Below are 23,745 nucleotides of genomic sequence, written 5' to 3'. Positions count from 1 at the left end.
TATAGATTATGAAATCTCCTAATATTGATCTTATAATGCCAAGATTGGTACACCTATACCACATAGAGCACTGAAAAGAAGTGTCCCTTAGATTTATGCACATTTTTCAGTTTATCAAATATCAAAAGATGCTTGACTAAATTTATGCTATTATTTATAAAAACATACAATTATAATCTGTAGTTGAAGATAAAAAGTGGTATTATTATCCACTGCTGTGAAGAAGACAAACTCTTTTTAAGTCCTCTTCACATCTATGCTCACCGTACTTTTGTATCAGTAATCATTTAGTGAATGGTCAGTCATTTCTAAAAGCTCATTTTCTTTTCATTCTACTTCATTACATAATTTTCTTATTTATAGGTTTTTGTCTAAATAGATAAGAGTACAATTATTGATATAAAATGCTTTGTGATAGATAATGTTTATGCTTTTATACTGTTGTCAGTATACAATTTACCACAATAATTGATTATAGGGAATATTACCCAATTTTATGGCAAGGTATGCATGTGCAAGTGAGTGTCAGTAAAGATAATCTGGGATGGTCTAATGTTATCGGTGTATGATTTCAATTATAGTTCGTCTAAACTTCAATATACTGTAGATACAAAAGAATTTTTGATGGTAATTTGTTTTGTTTATATTCTTTTTATATAAATTTGACCATGAACTGAAAATTATCCAGGTAGGAAAGACAAGAGATTGACAAGGAATTTTGCAATAAATGCTTTGATTTTTATGTGCAGCTTCTAAAACTTAACAGGATGAATTGATTGTAGTCTTGTAAGTATTCACCTAGATTTTATCTACAGGTAATCATAATTTAAGTGTTAGACATTTCCAATTTTGATTGATAAATGTAGGTGCATTTTGTTAATTCAATTGAATTTGACGGTTTCTTGGTTTCTGGTGTACGTTTTGGATTTGATTTAAAGTTGTAGGCTGTGTTTAGCATTGGAAAAATGGAGGATCTCCTTATGCATATTTTGTATGTATTAGTTGTATTAATGCTTTATTGCTGTATTTATTATGGCTTTTAAAATCCTTAAATTGATTTGATAAGTTTTATGTTGAGTTGCTGATTGATACAAGTTCATCTTTCTAATTGAATTCCGTGCTCTGTATGGTTTTTTTTTTCTTTGCTTCTCTGTTTATTCGAAACATCAGATTAATAATAAGATGAAACAAATGCAGTAGTAAGACTTCTTTAGATTTCTGAGCTTCATTCACTTGTGACCGTCAGCCCACAAGCCTGGCTTATTTGAGATGAGGTTAGCCTGCCAAATATTCTTTGGCTAACTTATTTTTAGTAAGAGTGGCTATTGGGCTCTCTGCGACATCCAGGAGAGGTGGCAGTAGGCAATAACGCTGCCGTTTCGCCAAGCTTTACTGCAGTTTTATTTACACCCTGTCAAGTCACAGCTGTCTTTACTTAAGATTTCTGCCAGTCCACTACTCGTCTGTAGACCCCATGTAGACGGGCAGAGCAAGTCTTTACTATACATGACCCTCTTGCTCGTCTACATGACTCGTCTAGGACTTTGTCTACTTATCAAGCGTGATACATTCATGTTGGGATATTTTATTTGCTTTGTTGTAAATGTATTAGTAACTTGATTTTCTGAGTTCTATAGCACATACCTGAAATCATGCCTTTTATTTAATGTAGTGTTGTTTTTGGTGTACTGTATAGTAATCTTAGGTATTCACAGGAAAAGTGGTAATATGTCTTTCAAGTTTGTAGTTATGAGAAGCACCATGGATGCCTGTCAAATTTAGTATAAGGTAAGACTGGTAAAAATCTTTGCGTTAATAATTCTCGTCTGGTTCTCTCAGTATATCGTAGTAGCATACATATTTCTCACCTGTTAGTAGTTGATGAAAAACAGAAATTTGACAGAATACTTTTTGCCAGTTTTAGAAATTTACAGCCTAAATTTTCTGCATTATAATGCAAGTTGTCTCAACCTGTACGATTATTATTTGTATTAATTTTAGGCATTTTGTTTCTCTAAATTCACAAGGTAATATTTACCCTTGTCGTCCATAATCATGTAAGAATATAAGTAATCAGACACTAGCATGTTGCTTGTGACAGAATGGAAAAGTAGTTCTTGGTGATATTTTAGTAAGGGGGATATCACTACTCGTTTTAAGGTATATGTCTGTAACATTTTATTAATAGAAGTAAGGCATATAAATGAATATAAAAATATGCTTGAAAATGTTTTTCTCATGCATTTATAAATCTTTCATCTTTTGAAATAGAGAATATGTTTTCAGCCGAGCTGGAATGGTTGTTAAATTTGTTAATGAAGTAGTTAACCCTTTTACCCCCAAGCTATTTGGAACTTTCCAAACCTTAACCCCCAAGCGTTTTTCTTTTTCAAGCAGGTTTTGCAATATTTTTTTTTTTTAGATTGCGCTGACAGCCTTAATTTTTGTCATGGAGAGGTCAGGTTGGTCTCATTATTTTGGAAAATGCCTGAAGTTTTTCATAAAGTTATCAAAAATATGTAAAAAAAAAATGCAAATAGCAGTTATTTGCACGCATGTACCGGTACGTCCATGGGGGTTAAGGGATGAGTTTTGTGAAATGTACCAGTTCGTCCATAGGGGTAGAATGGTTAACGACAGATGGTGAGTGTGGTCGAGAATCTCTGCCTCTCCACCTGTCGGAAACGTGTCACTTTTGTTTTCGGCTGCAACGTGTATGGATTTACTGTTGTGTCCCTACCTAACTTTTTCTTACTGGAAGTGAATGCTGGTGGTTGCTTGTGACTAGATATGATGCAAGAGGTTCATAATTGCAGGAAAAAGGCTGGACGTTGCAACCAGTTTTTGTCTAAGCTGGCATAGATTCAAACTTCCCTCTGCTTGTAGGGGGCATGATTGTTTGCAATCATTCCTGTGTATTGAGTTCATTGGGATCTTCCTTTTCTAGGCCAATTCTTGAGGTTCTCATCTTCATTTGAACGTTTGATCCACCTGAATGTTGTTTTCCTACTTATATTTAATTTACTACTAATTTCGATGGAGGAGGAGATCAATTCTTTGTATTTCTATTATGAGTGTCTGTATAGCTACTGAATTTCTCTGTCCTTCTACCCAGAAATTTATATAAATTTATTTGATGTTGCCCATGATGCTCCATCCTACCAATGTTAGCTAAGTAAGAAGTAGGCTAAATACTGAATGTCTCCGTATGTTATTATCATCTGTCAAGTTGAACCATTGTTTCCACGGCTTTTCAGACAACCTTTCGGAGTCTGTGAGAAAAATTTTCTGGTGTTATTATTTAGGAAGTTTGCGTGTGGTTGGCAGCCTAGATTTTATTGTTCATATTTCAGAATTTCTTGTTTTATTTCATGGCATAATATTGAAAATGACTAAGTTTATACCAGTGAAGATTTTTTTACATTTTATAGATATATGTTTTATATATATTCTGCTTTGCTTTTATAATTCAAAAGGTTTACAAAAGAATAGAAGTAATTCTTTTCACTTGTGAACAATGATAAAAGTACAGTACACACATCATCACTATTGAATGTGATCGTACAATGTTCTCATGCTGTTTATAGAGAAAGCAATGACCTTCCTGGCACACCAGTCAGCAAACCAATGGGTTAACTGGCTTTTTGAGGAGAAAGGATGATTTGGTCTTCCGTCCATTTCCCAAAACAAGCAGGCTCAAAGGTAGCGCTGTTGGCTGAAAAACTCATCGGTATGGGCAGCAACATTTCTTCTTCCAAGGAGTTTAGTACAGGCAACTTGGAGAAGTGAAGGGCTGCTTCACAGGTCTGTCTGATCTAGGACACAATCTCCTTCAAGGGCCCTGTCCCCTTCAAAGGAAGCTGGTTTGGTCATTCCTGCATGATCGGGTGCAAGGAGGGCAGGGCCATTCCAAGACCCCAATTAGGACTACCCACAATTTTACCCATATAGAAACCTAACATGCAGAGCCCTTTCAAGTCGCCCAACCTGGTTCTTCCAGGAAGGGGGTTGGTTGGTGGGAAGAATGGAGGGAGAAGGGAGTGCATATGCCCTTGGAGCTTTTCAAGTTCTGATGGTGTGTTGGGAAAAAAAAGTCTTTCTAGCACTGCAAGCATTCTAAGAACATTTGAGGAGGCACTCGGTAGTGTTGATGAGACACCACCACCATGATGTCGTATTCAAAGAGGCAAGGGGACATGGGCTCACTCCCTCTCTGTGAGCTGACGGAGCGAATGCACATTTAGGTGTCCTAGGAAAAGGACACTTGAAAATCAAATTATTGTTGTCTGGTCTTGGGTAGTGCCATAGGCTCTGTACCGTGGTCTTCCACTGTCTTGGATTAGAGTTTTCTTGCTTGGGGGTACACTGGGCATGCTGTTCTATCTTATTTCTCTTCCTCTTTTTTATGGTTTATATGTGAAGGATCTAATTTAATGTTGTTACTGTTCTTGAAATATTTTATTTTGAGTCTGTATTCTTCTCTTATAATTTATTTATTTCCTTGTTTCCTTTCCTCACTGGGCTATTTTTCTTTGTTGGAGCCCTAGGGCTTATAGTATATTGCTTTTCCAACAAAGGTTATTGCCTAGCTTTTAATAATAATAATAACAATTCCACGTTGTATATTTTTCAGCCAGGTACGTTACAGACAAGAGGAATGTAAAGTACTACCAGACTCTCCCAGTTGCCATGGAGAGGATATAGGGTTGAAGTGGTCCATACATCCTTGTGTAATGGAGAGGCTTCTTGCCCTGTGGAGTTCTCCGGGGATCAACTAGTTCACCATGCGGCTAAACAGTAATCTTTCTATGTTTAGTTCTCCCATTCCAAACCCAACGGCCATGTTCAAAGAAGCCTTCCAGCACTCGGGATAACCTGGACACGTATCCCTTTCCTCTGTTCAGCCTGATATGTCCGCTAATCAAGTGAGTGTTGATTATGCCAGAACTTAGGATAACCCTGGTGGCTCCCAGATGGCCATATACCAAGTGGTATCTTGATTTGTAAGCACTACTAGTTGAGGTCATGATAGAAATAACCTTAATGGTCCACACTTCTCTGTCAGCTGCAATTTCATAGGTACCACAATCTGGTTATTTAGTATCTCTTCTGAGAAAAAGGCTTTTTGTGAGGCACTGCACAGATGTCTGTGATGATCCTCTGCAGCTGTTTACCAGGGAATGTAGGCCATCATCTATGATTGGTGTCACAGAAGGGATGCTTCTCCAATCAGAGCATCTCTGGCGTAAATCGCGCATTTTCCAGTCTTCCTTTGCTGAAATAAGTGCCTCTTGAGTCATGGCTGTGAAAGGCAACCACTCAACCTTAGGCATAATCTTTCGACTGAAGGGTATAGAACTGTCCTCCTCATGGGAGTTGTGTATGTTCACGAGGAGTTTGGAGTAGTCTTTCCACCCCTGGCCTTTAGGGCCCCCGAGTAGAATGTGACCCTCATTCTTAAGGGTCTTACACATACCCCATTTGAATCTTTGAGAAGATTGTCGGGCAGAAATCTGACTGAAGACTCTTTCTGCTAGTGTTAGCATTGGCAAAGAGAGTAGGCAAGTTGCCAGGCTTTTTGGCAAAAACCCATAACCCATCCCTGCATGACCCAAGGTTTGTGACCTTCTCCATCCTCTTGATTCGTGAAGTGTTGGGTGTTAATCGAGAGGCAATACTTTAGTGTCCTGTGAGGGCTTTGTGGTGCTATCTGAAGAGGACTCAACACTTCAGGCCTAAGTGTCAGTAACTCTTCCTTAGCTCTAGCAGGATCAAGAAAGAATTTTTTAAGGAATGCAATCTCTTTCTGGCTTCGTTACATTATCTGTAAAGTGTATGCCTCGACCGCTGAAAGGGTTGAGGTACCAGGTAGGACCAGAGTTCAAGAAATTAGCGGTATAGGCATCATCCTAGTCTTTGAGAGGAATATTAGTTGGCCAGGTGTTTGAAACTGGGATTTGTAAACCACAGACCACCTTCGCAATCTTTTACCCACTGGAGTAAGTATACCCATAAGTCGCTTTGACACCTTGTTGCTAACCCAGCTCCTGTTCAGGACAGGAGGCATCTGGCTCTTAATTTATTTTGCCCCCCCCCCCCCCCCCTTCTCATAGGAACGAAGTGTTACTTGCTTAATCTGACTTGATGCTGGTAAGCTATGGATCTGAACCCCATTTTTAGAATCAAAGAAGTATCCACCCCATCCTCCCTAACAAAGGGGAGAATGGTGGAATTTATATCAACTTGTTGATCATCGTGCGCAAGTTATTTTATACCAGACTAATATCCCCTTCGGGGAAAACGATCCCTCATTTGACCTCGCACTAATCTTTTTGGATAGACCAGGCCTTCTCGGTAAACTCCAGAGATTGCTGGAGTCATCACTTCACTCCTGTACATGACCAGGTAGATTGACACGTTTCAGCAAAGAAAGAGAACCAACCAATTTAGGTCTGTATGGGGGACTTATTCCCACTAATCAACGAGGTTCCCTATTTTAAAGGACAAAAGTTTTGTACACTACGCATAGGAACAAATCAATTTTAAAAGTAATTTTAATTTTCCTAGATACACAAACCTGAGCCCTTTACAGTTAAACTTCCTACCTCAAGCAACCCTTTCAGTCCTGAAAATGACATGCCTCTACAGGTGAAGGGATGGGGCTTCTCGCCCGCACTCGCCATCTGTCTTTAGTTACCTCGTTAACAAATTTTACTGTGATTCCAGCTCTGCTGAAAATGCATTCCTTACTTTACAGGACTTAAGTTTGTATACAAATTACTTTTAAAATATATTTTACAAAGCTTGTAAATTAATGAAAATATAGATATTATACAAGAAATATTAAGAATTAAATACTGTATCTTCATATAAACAGATATTTCCAAGTACAGTAGTACAGTACTTAGCTTTACGAGTTTAATTTGTTCTTGTAGCAAGCTTGCAACCTGAAGTGTTCATATTGTAAAACTATTTTTCTCATAAGAAATAAAAGAAATTCACCTGATACATTCCACAAGTCCATAAATACACATATGCGCTCTTTTTTAAAGTTTTGGTAAAGCTAATTATTGAACAATTTTGAACCCTTAATATCAGAAATTAATATAAATTAATAGTTCACATTGAAATCTTTGAAATAATTGACAAGTTATTGCACACTTTACATTTATGGAGAGTCATGGAGAGAGGAGGAGGAGCCTCCTCTATGAGAACTAATGAGGAAATATTGGGAATTCTCTCTTGAATGACTCACAATTGCTAACTGTATCACTTATTTTACGCTTTATGGACACTTGCTTATGTATTTTTTTTCCTCTCGTGCTCAATTTTGACAAGAACCTACAGTATCTATAGAGGACTGCTTTTGCCTTTTTTTTAAAAAAGCATAAAAGTGGGGTAAAAATCCCATGAACACTGCATAGGTTGCGTATGGGCTACCGTGCAACTGATTTCTTGCTAGTCTTATTATTACTTGACCACAAAAGATGACCATATGGCACGGTCTTTCATAATGGAAAGATGCATTACTCGTAACCCAATTCAGATTAGTATGCTTGTATTCAAAGTTACTTGTTACTGAGGTACTACTGTACTTTTATACTGTGGAATATAATCCATTTGCTGTTCAAATATTTTAAAAAGTATTGGCAGTAAAGGTCAGTTATGATATACAGTACTTGAATCATATTTGAAAATGTAGTGAAAAGGTCAATTTTTTTACCAACAATTAACATACGGTATTGAAATTTACTAATATGTCTTAATTGATATAAACCATGTGGTCTAGGCCAAAATGGGAGTTAAGAATGGTTACTCTGGTCTGGCCAAATAATTTGATGACCATGTTCATAAACAAATAAAAAATCCTAAGAACTTCCCAAGCAGTACTCCATAGAGAAAAATAGAAACCATAAGAAAATGAGGTTAGTGTTTGATACTATAGAGTACTTTTGTTTTATGGAAACTTCCTAAGCAACTTCATGCTATTTAGCTTATTCTATTAAAATGCTAATGAATTATAGTATCTGCTTTTGAGAATACAAGCATAAGGTTAGTTCTACTAATGATGATAATAGTATTATGAATTATTCTAATGAAACCACCAGATTAGGATTAAATTTAGACTGAAGTGTCTGTTCTTGAATAAGAGATATGATTTGAGTAAAGAAGTTGAAATATGTTGGACAGCCGAGTACAATGTGGCAATGGAAATTTATGATGATTAATAGCCAAAAAGGAGTGCAGCTGAATCCACGGGACTTGTGCATACATGCCATTTAGAAAGAAATTCAAGGCTACCATTGTAAGGGGTATACTTATATGGAGAAAAATAACCATGTGACTGTCTTCCTTTAACTAGGGAGAGCAACCACTTCATAATATATACCGTATCTCACGAAGATGGTTTTAGCCATTTTTTAGCCCAAAGTCAGAGGTTTTGACTTGTTAAAAACTATAGCTATCAAATTTTCTACCATCCTTTGGTTATTTGCAGGTCTAATATATATATATATATATATATATATATATATATATATATATATATATATATATATATATATATATATATATATATATGTATGTATATATATATATATATATATATATATATATATATATATATATATATATATATATATATATATATATATATATATATATATATATATATATATATATATATGTATGTATGTATGTATGTATGTAATTATAAAGTAGTTGAGACTAGTCTCATTTATGGTCTTTTTGTTAACAAATACTTAAACACTTTTTATACTCCCTTCAGTATCTCCAGTTCCTATTATTGCATAAGCAGAATGGTCTTGTAGTGTAATAAGGTGTCGAATGAGTCAATTTTGTAGCTTGATGAGGTTTCAAAGGAATCAATTTTGTAAGTTGTTGAAGTGTCAAAGGATTGAATGATTTTAGTGGTTAGATGGGTTATTCCTAGAGATGGAAATGATCGTTCAAATAGTAGTTGTAGGATAATTTGTTTTGTGATTGTGATACAAATTGAATGTTAAATAGGGGAAAAACAAATGTTTTTTTACATACACACATACCAAGGCACTTCCCCCAATTTTGGGGGGGGGGGGGGTTAGCCGACATCAAACAAATGAAACAATAAAAGGGGACCTCTCCTCTCTACATTCCTCCCAGCCTGACAAGGGACTCAACCAAGTTTGGCTGGTACTGCTAGGGTGCCACAGCCCACCCTCCCCCGTTATCCACCACAGATGAAGCTTCATAATGCTGAATCCCCTACTGCTGCTACCTCTGCGGTCATCTAAGGCACCGGAGGAAGCAGCAGGGCCTACCGGAACTCCGTCACAATTGCTCGCCATTCATTCCTATTTCTAGCACGCTCTCTTGCCTCTCTCACATCGATCCTCTTATCACCCAGAGCTTTCTTCACTCCATCCATCCACCCAAACCTTGGCCTTCCTCTTGTACTTCTCCCATCAACTCTTGCATTAATCACCTTCTTTAGCAGACAGCCATTTTCCATTCTCTCAACATGGCTAAACCACCTCAACACATTCATATCCACTCTAGCTGCTAACTCATTTCTTACACCCGTTCTCACCCTCACTACTTAGTTCCTAACCCTATCTACTCGAGATACACCAGCCATACTCCTTAGACACTTCATCTCAAACACATTAAATTTCTGTCTCTCTGTCACTTTCATTCCCCACAACTCCGATCCATACATCACAGTTGGTACAATCACTTTCTCATATAGAACTCTCTTTACATTCATGCCCAACTCCCTATATTTTACTACTACCTTAACTGCCCCCAACACCTTGCATCCTTCATTCACTCTCTGACGTACATCTGCTTCCACTCCACCATTTGCTGCAACAACAGACCCCAAGTACTTAAACTGATCCACCTCCTCCAGTAACTCTCCATTCAACATGACATTCAACCTCGCACCACCTTCCCTTCTCGTACATCTGATAACCTTACTCTTACCCACATTAACTCTCAACTTCCTTCTCTCACACACCCTTCCAAATTCTGTCACTAATCGGCCAAGCTTCTCTTCTGTGTCTGCAACCAGTACAATATCATCCGCAAACAACAACTAATTTACCTCCCATTCATGGTCATTCTCGTCTACCAGTTACAATCCTCGTCCAAGCACTCGAGCATTATCCTCTCTCACCACTCCATCAACATAAAAGTTGAACAACCACGGCAACATCACATATCCCTGTCTCAGCCCCACTCTCACTGGAAACCAATCGCTTACTTCATTTCCTATCCTAACACATGCTTTACTACCTTTGTAGAAACTTTTCACTGCTTGCAACAACCTTCCACCAACTCCATATAACCTCATCACATTCCACATTGCTTCCCTATCAACTCTATCATACGCTTTCTCCAGATCCATAAACGCAACATACACCTCTTTACCTTTTGCTTAATATTTCTCGCATATCTGCCTAACTGTAAAAATATGATTCATGTTTTTATATATGGGCAAAATAATATATGTTATAATATGTGTGGTGGACATATGTAAAGGCCCTTTCTGTAGATGAGGTTCTATTGGCAGTTATATGTTAATTAGGCCCTTAAGATATTAACTATGAATTAGTGGTAGAATTGATATTTAATTAATGCATTATGTAAGGTATATTCAGTAGAATATTGGAAAATTGTATACCACAGTATATCATAACTTTTCTCGTATTTGCAATGTTTACTCTTGTACAGCTTTAACATCTCCAGATTTTTCTTTTTACAATTTGTAATAGGAAAACTGTAAGAAGAAATATACAGTAGTTCTTGTATGGTGAATATCTAGTGTTGAATTTTTGTAAAATATTCCATTTAGATGTAACTATATACTGTAATCTGGATAGTTTTGTGGTTATGGTATCTTTCAAGCTTGGGGTTAGCACATAAAGAATAGGATTCAAGAGGACTTCCATCTCTTGCAGAATGCTTTGACTCTTAGAGAGGTTAAACTGGCTTTGGTGAAACATGTATTACTTGCTTAAACTTTATATTTTTTCTATAAAGCAGATTTCATTGGTGGTTGGTATTGCTTAACCTGTGGAAAGATGTATTTAATAGTTCTTTGCCAAGATATGTAAATTATATAAATGGATTATATGAATCTGTGCTTTAAACTAATTTCACTGGAGGCTATGTTCCAGGAGATTTAGTAGTTTTCAACCATTCTTTTATCTTATCACTAAACGTTTTCTGTATCCAAATTCTTATTTTGCTGGAAATGTTGTGAATATAAATCATGATATAAATTTTAAGGTCCTTTTCTTTATTTAATATTGTTTTGTAGAAGTTGAATGAGACCCCTTCATCATATTTATGGCTTGTGTAAAGGATCTGTTTTTAATGTAGAGGTAGAAATTGGAGCAGGGTAGAGTTAAAGAAGATAGACGGCTAAATAGGAAGAGATCATATTTATTGGATGACAAAAGGCTGTGAATATTGCAGGTCTGTTTGTATGGCATGCTACAAAGAATATTTTGTAACATTTACAGTGTGGCATACAAGACTTAAATGAAATGGTGTCTGCTTCGCCGTGTGTTAATCAGGGGATTTTGATTAATGAATGTCATTATGGCATCTATTGAATAAACCTAGATTCTCTACATAAGTGGAAATATTTGTAAGGCCCTATACTATTAATCCTCAGAGTGTTATTAATGTAGGATATGTACTTGCATAGCATGCCATGTTGCTGCCTGTCCTTGTGTGCCATCTGCGATTTCACCGGTCGCTGGAAGTTTTGGAGAAACACATTGGTTACAAGTTCCAGAACAGATTTCTCCTCCAGCTGGCCCTCACTCACCCATCTTATAGGTTAGCTTCTTGTTTACTTTCAACATTTGTCATGGATATCTCAGATATGTATATAAGTGACTAGAATAGTTTAGTTTTATTACCTGATGAATGTCACAGCCTTATGAAGTTTACTTACTTTATATAATTATTAAATTTATATTCTTGGCTTTAACAGGGAAAATTTTGGCACAAATCCTGACCATGCTCGAAATTCTCTAACCAACTGTGGAATCCGACAGCCTGAGTACGGAGATAGACGCATACATTACATGAACACTAGGAAAAGAGGTAAATTTTGAGTTTGAGGTCTTAAACTACCGAATGATAACAGCAATTTTATATACCCTTATTTTCTTTTCTAAAATCCAGTTTCACATTAAAATTAACAAGTGAACAAGCCAGGTCTAGAACGTTGCAATGAGAGATACTTATACAATACTATACTGTAAATTGATTCATTTATTTTCATAGAAAAATGAGGTAAGAATTACTATCAATTTTACCATTGATCCTCCTTCATATATTTTATTATTACTGCATGCTAATGGTGTTTAACAAGACAGCAAGTGTAGCATCAAAATATTGATGATTGTAAGTAGAAATGAAAGTATATTTGAATAAAGATCACCCAAGGAAGAGGAATTCATAATACTTGAAGGATGATGATTGCAATTATTTCATTGAAGCTCTCCTGTGGTTTAACTTGATTCCTTTGCAATGTTCATCCCCTTAATGTCTATCATTGAAAAAATAAAATTAACCTCTTCTCTCTCTCCAATGTGCTTGCAATTGTGGGTGTTTTATGGGGAACAAACTGGGCTTGGGTACTTTATATTTTGCGTTAACTTATTGCCAATTAGATGGTTGTATCATTCGCCATAACCGATTGTCAGGTTTAAGGTTTAATTTTTGTTTAGTGTATTCAGTGTTAGATGATTCAAATATATGCAGGTATGTCTTTTGCAGGTTTTAAGATTGGTTTGTGTGCTAAATGTTTAAAGGTTTAAAAGTTGTGCACGAGTGGTAGAGGCAATAGATCATGCTAATTTGCTGGAGCCCCCAGTCAGTATCAATAAGAGACTGGTGTTAAATCTTAGTTACAGCATTCAGTACCACTAACTAAAGAGATTTTGACTATTGTGAATCCTAGGATAGTTGAGTAGAAATTATTTCTTTAGCAGATTCTGCTGTTATTGCGGAGACATTTTTAGGCTCCCCGGATCTTATCCTTATTTTAGTTTTCCTGAGCCGTTTTGTATAAAATAGTACTTTATGGTATGCAACAGGTTACAAGTCTGTTTCCATATTTTGGGGTGAAATGTAGGGAACAGTTGTTCTTCTCTGGTTTGGGAGGTCTCAGATGCTTAGAAATACTCTCTGATTTCACCTATTTTGGGACCTATTTTTGATTACCGGCATTTCAAGCGCATCCCGCCCAGATTGTTTAACAGAACACCTCAGATGGCATGTACATCCATAATGTTCTTGGTGTGAAATAATTGGAATGAGAGAGAATGGAACCTTTAATTTCTTAAAGATAGACATTGTTAGGAACCAACTTTGCAGAGGAGATGGGTGAATTCCTTTTAAGTATTGAAATAATAAATTTTATTCTTAAAATTTAATACTTTAGATTCTCTTATTTGATGCAAGTTAGCTGCAAAAGAAAGTATACCTAGACCACAGAGTTGAAGCTGTCCACTGTCACTGGGCTATCTTGAAATGCTGCAATACTGGTAAAATTGTTTACAATATAAGTAAAGTTTGTTGAACTCCACCTCTCTTGACAAGTTTGTAGCACTGAAATAGAATCCATTGAAATTTTAAGATTTATGTGAATCAAGGTGTACAATAAGACTACTTACGACATACCTAAGGGTTATTCTAATGGCTGAACTTGAAATATTCCATTATATAAGATCCTAGTGCAATATACTGTAAACTGTATAGATTTTTTGTTACATTATCACTCTATTATATCATCATCATCATCTCCTCCTACGCCTATTGATGCAAAAGGCCTTTGTCATATTTCGCCAGTTGTCTGTATCTTGAGCTTCTAAATCGATACTTCTCAATTCATCAACTCCTATTTCACGCTTCATAGTCTTCAGCCATGTAGACTTGGGTCTTCCAACTCTTCTAGTGCCTTGCAGAGCCCAGCTGAAAGTTAGGAGAACTAATCTCTCTTAAGCAGGCCCTACACGCAGAGAACTGGTGCACTGATTTGACAGCGATTGGTACAAACCGGCCAATCCTTAACATGTATGGGGGGGTAAACAGGACAAACCTGGCGCGACTAGTGTGTCCTCTCATCCTTTCAGCATGTTAGACCGAACAGGCTAGTCCCGCTGAGATTGGCAGTATCCCCCGCCAGTCTCTTGCGTGTGTGGGGATGGACTGGCATTGCAACTGGGTTGATTCACCTATTTTGACACATTCAGTATTATTATACAACCATACTTCGCCTCTTGGTCGGAGAGCTTTTATAATATAATAATAGGCTGATTGCATTTCACAATCTTTTGACTTATTACTGTATTGAAACAATTTCTGCTTTGTCATTGCTATATTATAGGAGACTGCTCCTTCTCTTTTCCCAAAGTCAAAAGATTAATGAGGGTTCTAATCTTGTATAGGTGACGTAGGGAGAAGATAAGTAGAGAACTTTGGAGGAGTAATCTAGGTGTAGGATTAACAAAGCTTTTAATCCGATCTATCTCAAAAGATGCCACCCACAGAGTCAAACATCATGTATCACCGATACTTTAAAATTTACTCAGATTTTTTTTTATTTTCAAATAGACATGAATGTATCTAACACTTGAATTCCTTCAGTTTGTTATTAATTTCACTTAATGTAATCATTTGCTCACTTCTATCGATGATTTTGTCTGTGAAAACAAGCACAGAATGTATCTATTGTGATGTCCTTAAAATGTTATTTTAATTGTCCATTACTTCTCTTAGCTTTTTATCTTTCTTTATTCCCATTCCCTGGCTACTTTTCCCTGTTAGAGCCCTTGGGCTTATAGTATCTAAGCTATGGTACAGTATTCCAGAATTTGGTCAATTCAAAATGATAAACCAGAAAAATATTTTATCTACTCACTAGAGAAAAATAATAACTAGGGTCTAAAATATGGATTGATGATGAATTAAGTAGCTGCCGATCATTCAATTTTTGTAACCTTTGTATATCTTTACCACATTTTCTCCGGACCTACACATACACAATCCTTTTCAAATGTGTGTAAATTAACATGAAAGTAAGTACGCCTAATTAAAAGTGTAGAAGTGCATCAGCATGAGATACTCTCCAGAAAGGTCCAAAAATGCTTTGGGTATAATTTACTTTTTTATAGCTTCCTGCTCGATATTTCAAAGAAATGGTTCATATGCTGCATACCTAATTTTTTTAGGGATAAATACGCTTATAAACATCATGTCACGCTTTGGAAGAAATTTGGAGACCGAGAGCAAGATAACTCATAATGAGCGACTGGAATTCCTGGGAGATGCTGTTGTAGAGTTTCTTACCTCGATACATCTGTTTCATCTGTTTCCGAGTCTAGAGGAGGGTGGGCTAGCTACATACAGGTATGTTTTTCAAATTTTATTCCATTTTGAGTGATTTTTTATCTCTAGGTAACTTATGTCATTATAATAGTAAGAAATAAGAAATATTAAGAGTATACTGTTGTACTGTATGTAAATCTTTATTTCTCCAGAGCGGCAATTGTACAAAACCAACATTTAGCAGTGTTAGCAGAGAAACTTGGACTGGACCAGTTTATGCTGTATGCTCATGGTTCCGACCTATGCCATGACTCTGAATTGAGGCATGCAATGGCTAACTGCTTTGAAGCTCTTATGGGAGCCATTTTCCTGGATAGTGGGATAGAGGTGAACTGTTATGAATTTTCCCTTTGATTATTTGTTCCTACCTGTATACAAACCTTTCATCCTTTAAAATAGGGATATGTCTTCAGTGGCACAAGAAGAGTTATTGAATCATAACAAGGTACAGTAGTTGATGATGATAGGTGGCACGAAGGGCAACCCATCCACCCACTTGTCACAGAATAGCCACTTTTCTCTTTGGCCAGAGTCTACAGACATATCATTGGGCTGCTTTCTCAATTTTTTTTTATACATTCATTTGTGATAAGTGTTGGTTTTTGTTTTTTTGTGAGCTCTCTTGCTGCTGCACACAAAAGGCAGCATATCAAGTGAATTTTGTTCCTATTTGGATACACAACTTTGTAACCCCCTGCCTTGTGTTGTGTACAGATGATCCCTGTTCAATGTAGTGTTAGTGAGTGTTCTCAGTGCTCCCCTTGTGATAAAACCTTCAGTGTAGCAGCTCATGTTGTGGCGATGTAGTGGTTTGCGACTGTTGCCAGATGTAGCACGCAGACTGCCTAATGTCTGAATGCCGACCACACTCCATTTCACTACACAAAAAGAAACTGTGGAATACCCAGAAACCTGGGTAAAAGGTAAATAATCAAGGATGAACTGGGCATAGGGCACCACCCCTTCATTTTATAACCCAGCTAGAACCTTACTTCCTTACTATCTTCTCTTGCCTTGAGCTTGCTGAATAAACAGGTAGTATGACCGTTGATTTAATTCGGGGAAAATCAGCAGAAAAAATAAACAGCTTGAATCTCAGGTTAGATATCATAAAGGTAAGTAAATAACACACAAAATTTTTTTATTGGTGGCTGAGTAGGGGACACAATGGGGTAGTGGAAAGAAATGCCGTTTACAAAAACAAGAAAAATATTTATTTTGAGAAAGAAAGAAAAGATAATGATGAGGACACACAAGTCTTCAATATTGAATGAGCTGTGACCAGTATTGAAAAAAAAGAAAAAAAAAAATAAAACCAACCAACCAACACATTGGGCACTCCCTTACTAGTACATACATATACCAAGGCATTTCCCCCAAATTTGGGGGATAGTCGACACCAAACAAATGAAACAGAAAAAGGGGACCTCTCATCTCTACGTTCCTCCCAGCCTGACAAGGGACTCAACCGAGTTTGGCTGGTACTGCTAGGGTGTCACAGCCCACTCTCCCCCATTATCCACCACAGATGAAGCTTCATAATGCTAAATCCCCTACTGCTGCTACCTCCGCGGTCAACCAAGGCACCGGAGGAAGCAGCAGGGCCTACCGGAACTGCGTCACAATCGCTCGCCATTCATTCCTATTTCTACAGTAGTACGCTCTCTTGCCTCTCTCGCATTTATCCTCCTATCACCCAGAGCTTCCTTCACTCCATCCATCCACCCAAACCTTGGCCTTCTCCCATCGATTCTTGCATTCATCACCTTCTTTAGCAGACAGCCATTTTCCATTCTCTCAACATGGCCAAACCACCTCAACACATTCATATCCACTCTAACTGCTAACTCATTTCTTACACCCGTTCTCACCCTCACTACTTCGTTCCTAACCCTATCTACTCGAGATACACCAGCCATACTCCTTAGACATTTCATCTCAAACACATTCAATTTCTGTCTCTGTCACTTTCATTCCCCACAACTCCGATCCATACATCACAGTTGGTATAATCACTTTCTCATACAGAACTCTCTTTACATTCATGCCCAACCCTCTATTATTTACTACTCCCTTAACTGCCCCCAACACTTTGCATCCTTCAATCACTCACTGACGTACATCTGTTTCGACTCCACCATTTGCTGCAACAACAGACCCCAAGTACTTAAACTGATCCACTTTCTCAAGTAACTCTCCATTCAACATGACATTCAACCTCGCACCACCTTCCCTTCTCGTACATCTCATAACCTTACTCTTACCCACATTAACTCTCAACTTCCTTCTTTCACACATCCTTCCAAATTCTGTCACTAATTGGCCAAGCTTCTCCTGCGTCCGCAACCAGTACAGTATCATCCGCAAACAACAACTGATTTACCTTCCATTCATGGTCATTCTCGTCTATCAGTTACAATCCTCGTCCCAGCACTCGAGCATTCACCTCTCTCACAACTCCATCAAAATACAAGTTAAACAACCACGGCGACATCACACATCCCTGTCTCAGCCCCAGTCTCACCGGAAACCAATCGCTCACTTCATTTCCTATCCTAACACATGCTTTACTACCTTTGTAGAAACTTTTCACTGCTTGCAACAACCTTCCACCAACTCCATATATCCTCATCACATTCCACATTGCTTTGCTATCAACTCTATCATAAGCTTTCTCCAGATCCATAAACGCAACATACACCTCCTTACCTTTTGCTAACTATTTCTCGCATAACTGCCTAACTGTAAAAATCTGATTCATACAACCCTTAACTCTTCTAAAACCACCCTGTACTTCTAAGATTGCATTCTCTGTTTTATCCCTTGAATTACAACACTCATGCATGTCTTTCTTACCCTTATATAGTGGTACAATACATGCACAAACCCAATCTACTGGTACCATTGACAACACAAAACACATATTAAACAATCTCACTAATCATTCAAGTATAGTTAAACCCCCTTCCTTCAACATCTCGGCTCTCACACCATCCATACCAGATGCTTTTCCTACTCTCATTCCATCTAGTGCTCTCCTCACTTCCTCTCTTATAATCTCTCTGTCATTCTCATCCTCCATCACCGGCACCTCAACACCTGCAACAGCAATTATATCTGCCTCCCTATTATCCTCAACATTCAGTAAACTTTCAAATTATTCCACCCACTTTTTCCTTGCCTCCTCTCCTTTTAACAACCTTCCATTTCCATCTTTCACTGTCTCTTCAATTCTTGAACCAGCCTTCCTTATTCTCTTCACTTCTTTCCAAAACTACTACTTATTCTCTTCATGTGAATGACCCAATCCCTGATCCCACCACCTCAGGTCAGCTGCCCTTTTTGCCTCACTTACCTTGCGCTTTACTTCCACATTTTTCTCTCTATATTTTTCATACTTCTCTACACTATTACTCTGCAGCCATTCTTCAAAAGCCCTCTTTTTCTCTAACACTTTTACCTTCACTCCTTCATTCCACCATTCACTGTCCTTCCTCATGCTGCCTCCAACAAACTTCTTGCCACACACATCACTTGCAATCCCAACAAAATTTTCTTTTACTAACTTCCACTCCTCTAAATTACCAGTCTCTCTTACTTTCACTACGTCTTATGCCATTTTCAACCTTTCTTGATAAATACTATTTACCCCCCGTTTTATTAGCTCTTCAACCTTCACTAGCTCCCTTTTACATCCACCTACTCTATTCCCCACTCTTTTGCTACAACTAATTTTCCTTCCACCAAAAAATGATCAGACATACTGTTAGCCATACCCCTAAACACGTGCACGTCTTTCAATCTTCCAAACATTCTTTTAGTTATCAACACATAATCCATTAACACCCTTTCTACCACTCTTCCATTTGCCACTCTTACCCATGTATACTTGTTTTTATCTTTCTTTTTGAAAAAACTAGAAATTATCACTATCTCTTGCTCAACACATATCTACCAGTCTCTCACCACTCTCGTTTTCACCTGGTACGCCATACTTCCCAATGACACCTTCTATCTCTCCAGCGTCCACTCTAGCATTCAAGTCACCCATGACAACTACATAATTCCTTCTACCCAGTCTTTCTAAACACCTAGTTAATTCATTCCAGAACTCATTCTGCTCCTCTTCACTTTTCTCACAACCTGGCCCACACACACTGACAAAAGCCCAACATTCCCTACCCAACCTAACCCTTACCCACATTAACCTAGATGATATCTCCTTCCATTCCACTACTTTATCTGCCATCCATTCACTCAGCAATAAAGCCAGACCTTCTCTTGCTCTTCCCCTTTCAATCCCAGACACTCACTCTACCCGACATTTCACCAAACATCACTTCACCTTTCCCTTTTATCTTTGTCCCACACAAAGCCAAGATATCCATCTTTCTATTCCTAAACATACTTTCAATCTCGCATCTTTTACTCCCTATCGTACTACATCCACGCACATTCAAACACCCAGTCCCCCCAGCTCCACATCTTTGATGTCTCACAGGATTATAATACAGGAGAGAGGGTTCCCAGCCTTACTAGTATAATACAATAAACAATGCTGATGATTCTGAATCCTGCTTTTCACAGGGCTGCGTGCTAAAAACAACAAGCATCAGTTGACTTGAAAACTGTTAAAGTTCATTTCTTCAAGAACTCATCCAAGAAATTATTTGCATCTTCTCTGTAGGCTTTTTAATCCTGAGCTTGTTGTTTATTCTCTTTGTCCTCCTTTTTTTGCTGATGTTCCACCATCTTGCTTCTGATTATTTGACGGCTCCATGGCGTTGTCTTCAGTAAATGACCACCGTTGTTTCCTTTTTCCACTAATTTGCACCACTGCTCAAACTAAGTCTGGCAATTAATAGGATAACGGCAAACAATGACTTTTTGCCTTCGAGGGTCTTTTGCCATGTTCTACCCTACTGTACACCACACTAAATAGAAGGCAATCATACTAGATAACTACAGTACCAGAGACATAGGTTACTGTCCTTTGTTACATATGCCTTCAAATACAATATATTTTCACTAAAAGGTCAAATTACTGTATATGCAGTGTCCTGGGTCAACAAACCCTTCATTCTTTGATTTGACACCACGGCCGACACCAAGAAACCTGGCAAGTGTCCCAATTTCCAAGCATAAGGTAAATTTTACCAAACGTTCCCCGCTGGGTGCAGGGCACTGTCACTGTAATAAAGAGGAAAATTTGAGTTATGGACTGAAGATAAACAAATTAAACAGGATGAAAAATACAATTCTAACCTAAACAATAAATATTGAAAAGTGATAAATCTAGAAATAATTTGTATTTTTCCACATTGAAGGAAACTACGATAGCAGGGGAAGTTCTTGTAGGTTCATTCTCAGTGGGAAAGCATTAATTATCAGTTACCTGTCCATGACTTCTTTGTCACAGTAAGGAAGAATGGTTGGTAAGGGGAAGTAGATTTTACCCTATATCTCCCTCCTCCATTCCTTTTTTGTCCGACATGTTTCCTTGAGAAGACGACAACAAAGATAGTTATGTGGGAAGGCCTTTGGTTAATGTTCTTTGGGATTTACAGCGACAATCCTACTAAAACTGAAATTCAGCATCATAGGCCACAGAAGGATGAGAAAGTATGTTCCCATTTATCCCATTCCTTTTGTGATATGGAGGATTACTACTTACCTTTGTGCCCTCTCTCTTGCTGTATGGAATTCCTGTACCAACTGGTACCTTTGGGGTCAGTTATCGATCGAGAGCCAGGTGTTATAGCCACCACTATTTCATCAGTTGCAGGTGAATGGCACCATACAGTAGGCCAGTAGAAGTATTGTTCACTCTACCGCCTCGTGCCTATATGGAACTCGCCTCAACTGGTACCTTTAGTCATTTAGTGATGGTTAGCCTGGTGAAGTTTCATCCATAATAAGTGAAAGGTCCTATCGAACTGATCTCCAGCACCATACTATAGACCGATCTGGGTATCGTTTACTTTAGCCTTTACGCCTTTAAAGAGCATAGCCAATGGAGCTCACACACCAACCAGCACCTGTGGGGTTGGTTAACAATCGTGATATTAGTGTAACAGCTACTGCGATTCCACTTTAAGGTGCTACCAAGATTTCTCGCCCATAATTCCTTTCGGGTAGGTCAGCATTGCGAAACCTGTGTTAACCATGAGGCCCTTATTTTCAAACTCAAACAGTTGGGAGTGGGTGGGTCATTTCTTAGCATTATTATTGATGTTTTAAGTAATAGATCTCAAAGAGTTGTTGTTGATGGGCACCATAGTGAGTACAGTATAGGAATGTGATATCCAGTCGGTGTTCCACAGGGTAGTCTTGGCCCATTACTTTTCATACTATATACACATGACATGTGGTTTGGCCTAGAAAACAAGCTTGTTGCATATGCAGATGATGCTACTCTCTTTGCATCAATTCCATCCCCTAAATGTAGATCTGGGGTTGGTGAATCCCTTAATAGAGATTTAGCTAAAATTTGTGCATGGTGCAAATTATGGGGTATGAAGTTGAATCCTAACAAAACTCAAAGTACAGTATGATTGTAAGTAAGTCAAGGACGGTGGCTCCTCAACATCCGGATCTCAGTATTGATAATGTTTCTTTAAATTTGTATCACTTAAAATTTTAGGTGTGATTCTCAACAGCAAATTTACTTTTGAGAAACACATTTGGTCTGTGTCTTCTTCAATTGCACAAAAAATTGGCTTATTGAGAAAGTCTTAAGATTTTTGGTGATCAATCTATTCTGAAGAAGTCTTTTAATTCTTTCATTCTACCTTGTTTTGAGTATTGTTCTCCTGTCTGGTGTTCAGCTACTGAATCTCATCTTAATTTGTTGGACAGAAACTTACGGTCTATTAAATTTCTTATTCCTGAGCTAGATATTAATCTTTGGCACCGTCGTTCAATTAGTTCATTATGCATGTTGCATAAGATTTTTCATAACTCTGACCATCCTTTACATTCAGATCTCCCTGGACAATTCTATCCTGTTCGTAATACTAGGCAGGCAGTTAATTCTAATAGCCAGGCCTTCTCCTTCATGAGGCTCAATACTACACAGTACAGTATTCTAGAAATTTTATTCCAGCTGTTACCAAGTTGTGGAAAGATCTTCCTAATCGGGTAGTTGAATCAGTAGAACTTCAAAAGTTCAAAGTTGGAGCAAATGTTATGTTGACCAGGCTGACATGAGTCTTTTTATAGTCAATATATGACATATCTGTTTTTGACGTTGTTAATAGTTTATATAGGACATATCTGTTTTGACGTTTTTACTGTTTTAGAATAATTCATTGTTAACTTGTTCTCATCATTTATTTATTTCCTTATTTCCTTTCCTCACTGAGCTATTTTTCCCTATTGGAGCCCTTGGGCTTATAGCATCTTGCTTTTCCAACTAGGGTTGTAGCTTGGCTAGTAATAATAATAATAGGTGTTTGAGCCTTATGGACCAAACACCAACTCCTAAGGAATTTAGGATAAAGATACCAGTTTTTGTAAAGCATTTGCCTTCTCTTATTCTAAATATTTTTCTTAAGAAATGTAGTACAGTAGTAGGTGAAGTCATTCCGGAAGGTACTGTATTGCGAGACTTTGAGCAGTCACTCCTCTCTTTGATAGATGGAAACGTTTCCCATTCTGTATCCAATCCCATGCAGTTTAGGACACTGGGTATCTGCCTCGAAACTGATGGTTGATCTGTCTTATAAGGGGTCAATCACCCTTGCCTATGGTTGATTAGTCTGGCTGGGCGTCAGTCACCCATGTTTATAGCCAACTGGCCATAGTGTGAATCGCTGGTCACAGCAGCGGTCAATCGGTACTACATCGCTGCTGATGGCAAATCTGAGGTAGCCATGGCCAATCACATGGGGCCATGTCCTTGTGACTGATTACTCAGAGCTGGAGCTGATCATTCCCATGCTGGGCCAAGTACAGCAAGGATTTGGTTTTGTGATCGAGGAACTGGAACGACATCCCTCACTGTATACCTGGTCGATGGAGTACTCTAGTGCTTTGATTACTTTTCTTTTACAAGGTACTTTGTACCTCCGAAAGGGGAGAAAAGAGATACTACCGCTTAGTACCAGTCCTGCACGCTAGCACAATGTGAACTGCTCCAAGCTGTCAGGTATTGGTCACTGGTCTGTGCTTCCCATCACCGAGTTGGGCTAATCACGTGACCACAACCATTCTCGAGGGGGAGGTTACACTATTGATTTTGCTCTCTGGCACCAGGACAGTTTCCCAAAACTGGAATAAGACCATTTTTAACCATATTCATCGTCTACCTCGGCTATATTTGTCTGATCCGTT

The 23,745-nt window shown here is 38.0% G+C and overlaps 1 protein-coding gene across 1 annotated transcript in view; it reads left to right on the top strand.

The window, feature by feature from the left end:
• The window catches only part of LOC137658711 (ribonuclease 3-like), a 222,031-nt gene that overhangs the window by 86,150 nt on the left and 112,136 nt on the right, over positions 1 to 23,745 (top strand). The window contains exons 13-16 of the mRNA XM_068393707.1: positions 11,717 to 11,850; positions 12,008 to 12,120; positions 15,255 to 15,432; positions 15,564 to 15,738. Of these exons, the coding sequence (XP_068249808.1) occupies positions 11,717 to 11,850; positions 12,008 to 12,120; positions 15,255 to 15,432; positions 15,564 to 15,738 (600 nt within the window). The remainder of the gene's footprint in view (positions 1 to 11,716; positions 11,851 to 12,007; positions 12,121 to 15,254; positions 15,433 to 15,563; positions 15,739 to 23,745) is intronic.

The sequence above is a fragment of the Palaemon carinicauda genome, chromosome 19 (assembly GCF_036898095.1).
Source record: "Palaemon carinicauda isolate YSFRI2023 chromosome 19, ASM3689809v2, whole genome shotgun sequence".
Classification (NCBI taxonomy): Eukaryota; Metazoa; Arthropoda; class Malacostraca; order Decapoda; family Palaemonidae; genus Palaemon; species Palaemon carinicauda.
This window is presented reverse-complemented; position numbering and strand designations above follow the sequence as displayed.